Source organism: Danio aesculapii, chromosome 9 (assembly GCF_903798145.1).
Source record: "Danio aesculapii chromosome 9, fDanAes4.1, whole genome shotgun sequence".
Taxonomy (NCBI): Eukaryota; Metazoa; Chordata; class Actinopteri; order Cypriniformes; family Danionidae; genus Danio; species Danio aesculapii.
The window spans coordinates 54276212-54288468 of NC_079443.1; the positions used below are offsets into that span (position 1 = coordinate 54276212).

Genomic DNA, 12257 nt, shown 5'->3' on the forward strand with positions numbered 1-12257 from the left:
CTTTTATCAGATTTTTGTTTATTTTAGAATTTGTTTCTGTTTGGTACAATATTATTTACAGTAAATAAGTGAACTGAACAGTTCTGCCTCTTATGATTCATTGACTGTTTCAGTGATCACTGAGATATAAATGAAAATGTAAGTTGCTTCGATTAATAATGAAAATTGCAAAAATAAATGCTAAAATGTAGCTTAATGTAGCTAAGGTACTTTTGCAAAGTAGCTTTTAGCTTAGCTTAGCTTGCTACATTTCCCAGGGTGTAGCTTTTAGTGTAGTTAAGCTACAATTTAAGTAGTGTAGCTAATAGCTTAGCTCTACATTTTCCAAGTAGCTTGACTAACACTGATTATTACAATTACAGTACTGGATGTGAATTGGATTAGAACAAACATGGGTAACAAGTGTAAACAAACCATAAAGATGGCGAAGGCGCGGGACCAACCATCAATTGGAGAGGCTTTAGTAAATGTGTTTTAGACTATTAATTAATATCTAGCCAACTGGAAAATATTTAACTCACATTTTCCGTGTCATATTTCATCTGCAACAATAATGTAAACTTTTATAAAGACGTGTTTGGACAGGTTTGCAAACACCTGAAGAGATTTCTCTTCATAAAAGAATAGTTTCTTTTCTGGATTTTTATAAGCTATTTTAAAAGTCCCTTATATTTATTTATTTATTTATTTATTTATTTATTTATTTATTTATTTATTTATTTATCTCTTTATTTTTATTAGCTTATTTACAAAATATTTCTCCTTTTTCATTCTTGTTAGATGTTTATTGTGTTTGCCTATATTATAACTCAGCCTTGAGATGACATTACTTATATTGTAACATTGTAAGGGTACCATTTTGTTTGTAAGCTCAGTTTGAAACAATAATAAAATAAATAAATAAATAAATAAATAAAAGTTTCTTGCGCGCATCTACCTGCATCCAGGGGGCGGGGCTTGCACTGAGCTCCACCAATTCCGATCTCTGACTCCACCCCTGCAGCGGGAAAGTTTCTCCAGCGTCCGCGAGAGCTGCTCTCATATTGACTGCGGCTGCGGCGCTGACAGCACATACACAAAAACACTCCGAGAACCAGCAGAGAAACAGAGGGTTATAATGTTCTCCTCTTTCCTGTGGATTATTCTTATTATAACGTTCTGGAGCTCCGCGACTCTGGACGCCAGGAAAGCAGACGAGTCCCTCAGCGGGAGCGTGCAGCGCGCGAGATGCGCGTCCCGGTGCCTCAGCCTGCACATCACGCGCATTTCTGCAGCCTTCAGACATTTACAGGTAATAATAATCATAATATATTACAATACAGCAGAGTTTAATGCTTTAATATGAGTCTCTGTGGAGAAAACAGCAACTTTTACTCTGTTTACTCTATTCAGATCATGTGGACTATTTGTAACAGCAAGTGGAATGCGATTTATGTGCTGGGATGAATCTCTATTTTAGTATTATTTCTACTACTACTACTGCTAACAATATTTATTAAACTCTAAACAATGATGGGTGGTCGTAAGTGAACGTTTGGTCATATATGGCGTTTGTGTTAACGGTTGTGTTATATAGACATTTAAATTGAATTTTAACGTTAAATTTGAACCTGCCGTTGAGTTTGTTAACGTTTGATCCAACGTACGAATTTTTAAAATATTATTGTTTGTTTATACTATTATTGTTGTTATTTAATACTATTTATACAATTTATTATTGTTATTTGGGTGTTATTGTTATTTAATACTAGTTAAATTATCAGAGATTTTGAACATGACACTGATTATGAAACTAATTATATTAATCTTTCGCTTATTTTCGCTTGTTGATCTATTCTACTAGTACTTTATGACAGATAACGATATAAACACTCTACAAAGACTGGGTTGTTGTAAACTTGGGTTAAATACAGACAAATCCGACGTTTTTTTTCAGTTATATTTAAAGTGTTTTTTATATTTGTACCAACGTTGGGTTCCAATAACCCAGCTTTTTTTAAAGACTTGCTTCACATGATATTTACTCAACAAAATCTGACAGCGGGTGCTAGATTTGGTCATTTATTCAGCTTTATTGTTCATAAATGATGATTGATAGTTTGTTTTTCTTTGTTAAAGCTACAGAAGCTATAGAATTGTTCAGGTTTTATGTTTTGGGCTTGTTTTATTCATCTTTTTCATTCTCATCTGGATGTTTAGTGGCTGAGAGTTTAATAAAGAGGTGTTGACATCAGATTTCATCACGGTTTCTTCAGAATAATAGTCTGGACAGTTTTGGAAAGTGTCTCTGAGATGCAATACAGCTAAAACATCTTGCTGTTACAGTAAGAGGAAGAAGTGCACTAAATTTGTCAATTGTAGACTTGCGTTGTGGAAAAGTGCAAGAAATGAGCTCATAAATGACTGGTAGAAAAGTAAGTTGAGTAGGATTTTGAGTTTTTATGACAGTTCAGGGCATTTCACTATTATTACTACTACATATACTACTTTAAAATACTAAAGCATAATTGTAAACTATGATTAATGCAGTAGTATATGTAATGAAAACTGTATAGGATTGAATATGATCAAAATATGCACAAATTAAATAAAAAACATGTACCTAAGCCCGATTTAAAGCACAATATGAATCTTGCAATCTTTAAATAAAATAAAAAGGGTGCATTAATGCAATTATGAAATGTAATAAGAAAAATTATGGGTTGCATTAACCCAACATTGGGTCAAATATGGGCAAGATCGGTTCAAAAGTGTCATTTAAGTTTAATTGAAGAAATCAACCAAACATTGGGTTTGTTTATAATAAACCATTTGGTTTAACTCAAACCCAGCAGTTTTTAGAGTGCATACTCTTGTTCAAGTCTATAAATTATTACGGAAACTCATAGTTTCTTGCTGAAAGTGTGAATTCTGCCATTTATAATGTTCAAAACAGCACTTTGGTTGGTCGTTAATGATATTTTTGGCCTGTATAATCTAAAGTGTAGGTTTTAATCCAACATTGGGTCAAATATGGGCAAGATCAGTTCAAAAGTGTATATGAAAATAAATTAAAGAAATAAACTCAATAGTGTGTTTGCCCATTATTGATCATTTGGGTTAAAACACAGCATATGTTACAGTTCAGACTCTTTTTTTTAAGTCTATAAATTATTACAGAAACTCTTTTTTTTTTGCAGAATATTCTGCCATTATAATGTTCAATACATTATTTAGGACTTTGTTGCATTTTTTTGGTCTATAAACTCTTAAAAAAAAATGTTTGGTCAAATATGGACAAATCCAAATTGTTTGTTTTGTGCATATTTGACCCAATGTTGAATTAAAACAACCCACATTCGTTAGAGTTCAGTAAAACAGATGATTCTTCATTGGAAAGTGGTGGTTTTGTGTTTCCCGTATTCATTTCCAGAGTCCTCAGCGAAAGCCTCTCTCGTCCTTCTTGTGTTTCCTCTGTTCTGTGTTTTACTGCGTGCATCAGACACAAGTGCGCTCAAGGTTAATGCATGCATCTAATGTGTTAAACTGCACTCTAGAAAATGCTGGGTCGCCATAACCCAACGCTGGGTCAGTTTTGGACATTACCCAAAGTTGGTAGGGCTGTGCAATATTATGATATATATTGTTTAGACAAAATAAAAGTCTATTGTTTCATATTATGTTCTGTCCTTTATATTGTGGTTTCACAAAATACATTGTTTACCGTAATACTTTTTCATCATTTATATGAGCGCACTACTAAACGCCATTACGGGATGCAGACAGAAATATGAATAACAGCATTGAGAGAAAGTTTCTATCTTGAAAGCACAATGTTTACATTAACTTTTTTTTATCAATATTTTTATGTTGGGACTGTAATCATGAGTTTAAAAAACAGTTTTGCATTTCATTAATAATTATTCTATATGTCGACATTCCTAATCAAACATTTGACCCAAAATTCTACATAAAATTTGAAATATTGGAACTATATATATATATATATATATATATATATATATATATATATATATATATATATATATATATATATATATATATATATATATATATATTAGGGCTGTCAAATGATTTAAAAAATGTACGTAATTAATCAGACTTTTTTGTTATTAATCATGATGAATCCCGAAACGCTGTATTTATTACAGAAATAAAAACACAGGCATTTACGTGTCATTTGAATTGCAAAACAATCAATGCCAGTAACAAACAAAAATGATTTCCATGTTGGCTTCTAAATGGACTACAAACACGTACACACACACACACACACACACACACACACACGCACACACACACACACACACACATACACAGACAACGTGCGCAGTACAGTGGACCTGGTGAGCGAGGGATCTCTTCAGATTCATCAACACACACAATCGCGTTCATCAAATTTGCTTAAACTAAGCATTCTAAAGTATGGCTATGTTTTACAAGCAAAGATTCTGACACAGCAACATGAAGCAGAAGCTTTACAAAAGTTGCGTGTAGGGGGAAACACCTCAAACTTATGAAATGTGAGGGCTCATTGAAGCAGCTTAAAGGCAGAGAATAGGGCTGTCTTTGACAGCGTGTGACTTGATTTGCCACTTTCACTACAGTACATTTACATGGACATCAATACTCCGCTTTTATGATGAGGATACTCTGATTAAGAGTCTATCATGTAAGCAGCGATTTTTGATTACCTTAAAGGATCACGCGAGTCCCGAAATGCGGACGTTTATCTTTCCGTTCGCCATGAGTTCCATTAAAACATCCTGAATGAGAGTGAACTGCTGAACTGCAGTTAAAGTCTAAAGATTACAAATGAAACACCCGAAATTGCATGAAACTCTGGAGGAAACGCAGGATAGCCTGGTGATGCGACATTAATTGTTTTATACTGAAACTTTCCTTCTAAAAGCGCGTCCTTGGTTTTATTCAAATTTATTTGCGTGTTAAACACACGCAGGGCCAGAGCAAGCTGAACTGGGGATCTAGGCAAACGGCAATCACGCCGCCCTTAACCCGAAAGTGACCGGTTCGTGGATGAAAGTTAGGACCGGGGGGTTCGCTCACTATTCTGCTGGCCAAGGCGGCCGCCTAGGTCATCTTTATGCTCGTGCCATCCCTGAACACACGTCGGCCACAACAAGAAATTAAAAAAAACTGCAGCTGCTTTATTAGCGTTATTTTTTTTTTGTAACCGTTAAATATTTAAAATTCATCACGTGCGTTAACGAGCTAATTTTGACAACCCTAATATATATATATATATATATATATCAATGTATATAAACTTTTAATTGATTGAATTTACATAAACAATACAATATCATGATATATATTGTTATCAGGATATGAGATATCTTAAATCTTAAACTTAAATAGTTTATTTTCCAATTAATTATAAATGACACTTTTTAACCCAACTGTTGGGCTTTTCCATATTTGTCCCAACATTGGGTTAATACAACCCATCCTGTTTTTTAGAGCGTGTCTATACAACCAAAACAAGCTCACATCCATTCATGGAGAAATGACGCTTCATTATGTTCCTGAAAAAAGAAAAACGCTGAGCCATTTGGCAGGAGTGGAGCGGAACTGCAGCCGTTAATGATTTGTGTGTAACATCTTTCTAAACTTCAAAAGGGCGAGTATGGAGAACGCTTGTGAATCTCTGGAGCTTTTGTCTTCAGAGGAAGTGCCATGACAGGCTGAGCTGGATAAAGGGCTTGTCGGACTGGCTGGGAAGCTCCAGGAATAGAAAGCGATTGTTGTTGGTGCTCCATAAAGAGTGTTCAGAGGCCGAGTGTGTGTGTGTGTGTGTGTTAGCAAGTCTTTCATGTGAAAATGGGAGGTCTGGTCAGCTGCAAAAACATGCACCCCCCCCTGACCTCGCCTGGTGACCAAATGCCAGTGTCACACTCCTGTGCAACTGCTGCGCTTCACCTTCTGCTGACGGGGAATCCATCCTGCCGTCCTCAGGAATTATTCAGTTCAGGACAGAACAACACCACACCAGTGTAAAACTACAGCTCCGTCCAGGCTCAGAGTGTTCCTTTATTGATTCTGTAGACGTGAAAGGAAAATTTGAGCATGTTTTAGGATTTTGGGGAAAATGAGAAATGTGGACATTGACAAATACACTGGATGGATGGATGGATGGATAAATAGATGGATGGAGGGACTGACAGAATGATAAACAATTAAATCTGGACATTGTTTTTAGGTGGCTAATTAATGATTCCGATCTGTTTATCATTCTACCATTTTATTGTTTATCATTCTTTCAGTCCCTCCATCCATCTATTTATCCATCCATCCATCCATCAATTTCTTTTTTTCGAACCATCCATCCATCCATCAATCTATTTCCCCATCCATCAAGCCATCCATCATCCTTCTGTCCATCAATCCATCTATCATCATCATCACTTTGTATCATCTGTTCATTCATCATCCATCCATAAATCAGTCTAGTACTCTCTTCATCCATCCTTCGATCCATCCATCCAGTCTATGAATCTGTTTGCCCATCCATCCATCCATCCATCCATCCATCCATCCATCCATCCATCCATCCATCCATCCATCCATCTGTTCATTCTGTCCGTCCATCCATATATGAATCTATCTGTTTGCCCATCCATCCATCCATCCATCCATCCATCTGTTCATTCTGTCCATCCATCCATATATGAATCTATCTGTTTGCCCATCCATCCATCCATCCATCTGTTCATCTTTCTGTCTGTTCATCCATTCATCCTTCCAGTTTATTAATTCATTTGTTTGTCCGTCCATCATTTAGTCTCTTTTTTCATCTGTCTGCCCGTCTGTCCATCTGTTCATGCTGTCCAATCATCCATCCAGTTTATGAATCTATCTGTACATTCTATACATCCATCCATACAGTCTATGAATCTGTTTGTTTATCCATCCATCCATCCTTCCATCCAGATCCTGCAGGTTTGTTTTAATGCATCTCAACCAATTAAGAAGTAAAAATTAAGAATTCATCCATCCATCCATCCATCCAGTCATCCATCCATCATCCATTGCTTTTTATTCTTTCTATTCTTTAATTGCTCATTAATCCCTTCATCCATCCATTATTGAATCTGTCCTTCTGTCTATCAAGCCATCAATCATTCTTTATTCCTAAACTTCATTCGTCCAGCTATCATTATCATTTTGTATCATCTGTTTATTCATCCATCCATTCATGCATGCAGCCATCTTTTATTCCAATTATCCCTTCATCCATCCTTCGATCAATCCATCCAGTCTATGAATCTACCTGTTTGGCCCTCTATCTGTCCGTTCATCCATCCATCTGTTCATTCTGCCCGTCCATCTATCTAGTCTATGAATCTGTTTGTTCATCCATCCATTCACCCATCCATCCATCTGTTCATCTGTCTGTCTGTCCATCCATCCTTCCTTCCAGTCTATTAATACATGTGTTTGTCCGTACATCATTTAGTCTCTTTTTCCATCTATCCGTCCATCCATCTATCTATCCTTCGTCTATAAATCTTTGTCTGTCCATCCATCCATCCATCCTTCCTTCCTTCTTTCCTTCCAGTCTATTAATCCATCTGTTTGTCCATCCATCATTTAGTGTCTCCATCCATCCATCCATCCATCCTTGTGTCTTTATCCATCCATCCGTCCAGCCATCTGTCCACCCTTCGTTTTATCCTTCCATCCATCCATCCATCCATCCATCCATCCATCCATCCATCCATCCATGCATCCATCCTTTAGTGTCTTTATCCGTCCATCCTTCATTTTATCCATCCATCCATCCATCCATCCTTCCTTCCTTCCTTCCTTCCTTCCTTCCTTCCTTCCTTCCTTCCTTCCTTCTTTCCTTCCAGTCTATTAATCCATCTGTTTGTCCATCCATCATTTAGTGTCTCCATCCATCCATCCATCCTTGTGTCTTTATCCATCCATCCGTCCAGCCATCTGTCCACCCTTCGTTTTATCCTTCCATCCATCCATCCATCCATACATCCATCCATCCATCCATCGATCCATCCATCCATCCATCCATCCATCCATCCATCCATCCATCCATCCATCCATCCTTTAGTGTCTTTATCCGTCCATCCATCCATCCTTCCTTCCTTCTTTCCTTCCAGTCTATTAATCCATCTGTTTGTCCATCCATCATTTAGCTTCTCCATCCATCCATCCATCCATCCATCCATCCTTGTGTCTTTATCCATCCATCCGTCCAGCCATCTGTCCACCCTTCGTTTTCTCCTTCCATCCATCCATCCATGCATCCATCCATCCTTTAGTGTCTTTATCCGTCCATCCGTCCATCCTTCATTTTATCTATCCATCCATCCATCCATCCATCCATCCTTCCTTCTTTCCTTCCAGTCTATTAATCCATCTGTTTGTCCATCCATCATTTAGTGTCTCCATCCATCCATCCATGCATCCATCCATCCTTTAGTGTCTTTATCCGTCCATCCGTCCATCCTTCATTTTATCCATCCATCCATCCATCCATCCATCCATCCATCCACCATTCATTGTATTTAATCTTGTGAATAAACATAACATTTAAGCATTTTGAAATGTCAAACACATTTTTTAGTGATATTTGGCCATTTAGAGACACCAGATGCTTCTGGAAACCACTCAGATTCTGCAGGTTTGTTTTAATGTGTCTCAACTAATTAAGCAGATCATTTCATTTGTATTAAATGAAGACAAAACTTTGAAATCCTCTTTGTTTGCAGTAACAGTAGTTTATTCAGGCTGCTTCTGACACAGACTTTATGTTCTGAATAACAGTGTATAGGTCATCAAAACATGCAGTTTAATGAGCAGCAAAATTAAGCCTTTTTGGAGTTTTTATTGTCCACTTTGACGTCTAAATAGCGCAGTATTTATGTGCGTTTGAGTATCGGTGATTCCATAACAGACAGAGGGAAACACCCAGCTGTAAATCCACTGAAAGAGCCGCTCTGTTTCTGCTCCTGCGCTTGGAAAGCATCTGCTGTGTGTGGAATTATTTATGTGTGGATGAATTAAGCCAAAGGTGTGTCAGAGAGGTCCGACTTGCACGCTTGACGTCGTAAAAATTATTACGTTTTAAATTAAGCCCTTCGTTCTCTGCGTTCGCCTCTTAGAGTTAATGTGCCGAGCCCGAGGGACACACGTTCTGATCCAAAGGAAAGACAAACATTGGAAAGAAGTTTTGCCATGTCCCCTTGTCGAGCGCCTTTGATACGAAACATCTTGGAAATGAACTCAAAACCGCAGCAGCTCATATGTGTGCGGTTTTTCATTAGTGAAGACATGAATGAAGTCTTGTGTGAAGCTTCACATGCTCACATATACCCAACACAGTCTCTTCTGATTACTGGCTTTGAAAGTTTTCAGATAAATTTAAGTGTTGATGGATTATTTCGGAATATACCACAGGGTTGCTGAATACTTGATTTTGATTCTCTGATGAGGATTCTCAGGTGTTTGGTTATTTTCAGATAAATGCACAGCTAAAGTAGTTCCGGCAGGTTTAGAGCGCATTACAGCTGCATACCACTCCGCTGAATGATTTGAGTTATTTGACAGCTACAACAGTCAAAAATCACATCAAAACACAACAGAAGGTTTGTGGAAGCTGTGGAAGAAACTAGTGCTACACACAGGAGCAGTTTGAGGAGAACAAACACCTGACAAATGTCTAATATACAACATGAACAGTGGTGTACAAGCATAATAACACCAAAGTCCCGTTAAGGCAAGTCATTTCACTCGGTGGCCATCTTTGAAATGCCTCTTGGGCGGTATGCTCAGGCACTCTATCTGAATAGGGAAACATCAAATTCTTCAAAACTGTTCACCAAGCTTACTATTACAGTACATCTTTGGAATCACTAATAAAATTAACCAACTGTTTGCCCGAGCTAATGCGCACTTGATAGGAACGAGATCACGACACCAACCTCATTCATGGCTGTTCTACATAATTATCATCCTCTGGATAATAATCGTCAGATCGCGCTGCTCTTCTTAAGTAATCCACAACTTGGTCTTGATGGCAAATCTCCTCCAGAAATGACAGCAACTCTTAGTTTACTAGTTTGTGGGCATTTGAGTAGTTTCTGTCGTGTGATTTGTGTTTGACAGGATGGACTGTACCTCACGTCCGTTTCATACCAATTACAAACATTTAAGGAAACAGATTTCTTGCTTTCTAGTTTTCTGTAAACTTAAGACACTTATTACAACTTGGTCAGCTTATTTGATGTATTTTATGCCTGGTTTCTTTTAAATTATGCAAAATCATGCATTCCCACTAGATAAATCTATTTTCTTCAAGAACAGTAACTGGTCAGAATGCTCATAGAGGATAGCACAGACTTATAGCACAGACTTATGGTGTCTCCAGCAGTGGACAACATTAGTTATTTACGCATCAAATAAAAAAATAAAATTGTACTAGTTTTTATTTTATTTCCTTAATATATTCAGCCAAAGTTTTAATACCATCTACAAGACTTTCCCAAGGTCTGCAATGGTTAAATAAACGCAAGGTCCTTCAAATTATATGTTCATGTCCTGCTGATATCTTTATCTTATATAAACTGTGGCAGAACGCAAAAGTTTGAGCACATATTCCTGTATGAAGTGTCACAGCACTGACCGCGGGCATACGGCGGTCACGATATCTATTTTTTGCTGGACGATATAGTGCACTTAAATTAATTGTAATATTATTGCCACTTTATAACTTCTATTGCTAATAAAAAAATAATAAATTTTTACAACATAATAGTGTAATAATTCAGGTACATTATTTTATTTTTGAGAATATTTAGACGTTAAAAATTTAATCATGAAAAAATATCTTAAAACAAATAAGTCATAATAAATAGTAGATGTAAACACAAGTCAAATGTAGACTTTTAAAGCATATTAGCTGCCATTTTTTTAATAATCAGGCAGATTCTAAGACAGGACTGTTTGTTAAAGGTTTGCAGGATTTTTTATGTGTTTAACAGATGCATCTCTTTAGCTATATAATGGTACCTGTTCGTGAGTATGTGCCATTTTGCGCTGTCATGTTTATATTTGAACTGGCAGGTAAATACATCCATTACAGTTCACTGTCTGGAAGACCCCTCTCCAGTACTAACTGCGGTTGTTGTTCCCATGTTGAAAAATTGGGTAGGGTGGTTATGTTTTAGGTGTGATTCAAGGTTAGTTGTGTTGCCTTTTTTTATTGCCACCTTTCTGAAACTAATTCGACATATTGACAAGTTCACATACGGGCTCTCCTTTTTCATTCAACTTAAAGTCAGATGTTCCCACACCGGAGCTGAAGACTGTCCATAAAACCAAGTCCATCGCGACTTGTTTATCCTAACCGACTGTAGTTCCTAAACACGAATCAGTAGGTTTGCATCTTGCCTTCTTCACCTCCACTATCCGCTCTCTCTCGCACTCTGTCTGTGTGTGCATGTGCAGCGTGTGTGGAGATGCTGCATAAGCCCCGCCTTCCCCAGAAAGCAGAATGCAGCGCGTTTGACAAAAAACTTAGCTTGTTATATTATGTGGCCTAATCATCATCATCATCATCATCATCTTACATTTCTTTATATAAAATAGACAATATATTGCGCCTCCAAAATTAACCGCCCCCATTTTCACTTATTGCACAATAAGTCAATATATCGCTTGAACAGAGACGGTATCTATCCATATGCCTGAGATTTTCACCATTGCAATGGCTCATCTGTCAGTGGTTTAAATGACTGATTAATTAATTCAGATCTTGTGTACATTTAGATAAATATCAATACTTGGCGTCAGTATTTTGTCCCACCCATATTTAATAGCAGATGATGTTTTAGGCTGTTTTAACCTTGCACTAAAATGCACTTACCAGATTAATGTAACACAGCTCACTATGAACACTCTTTATTTCAATTAAACATTTACAGCTTTATTAATGATCAATTCAGTTATAAGTGGTGTATGTAAGGAATTGGAGGCGAGTAGAGGATGTCTGTTTGTAAAGCATACAGCGCCATCTGTTGGTGTAAACTAAGCTCAATCCATTAATTAAAGAATCTCAATGCTTTTGGAAAAATCACAGAATCCGTTCAGAATCATTTGGTATTAGAAATCTTCTGCTCTTTGGTCTGTTTGAGCGTTGGGTGTGTTATTAAGCAATAATGTCTCTTTAAACAGCCCAAGAGTCAATCAACTCAGCGTTTCGTGTGTTTATTTCT

The 12257-nt window shown here is 37.0% G+C and overlaps 1 protein-coding gene across 1 annotated transcript in view; it reads left to right on the forward strand.

Moving 5' to 3' along the window:
• Window positions 1-1061: 1061 nt before the first annotated feature.
• The window catches only part of LOC130235421 (anosmin-1), a 106157-nt gene continuing 94961 nt past the window's right edge, over window positions 1062-12257 (forward strand). Inside the window, exon 1 of the mRNA XM_056466004.1 lies at window positions 1062-1291. Within this exon, the coding sequence (XP_056321979.1) occupies window positions 1118-1291 (174 nt within the window). The 5' untranslated portion in view covers window positions 1062-1117. The remainder of the gene's footprint in view (window positions 1292-12257) is intronic.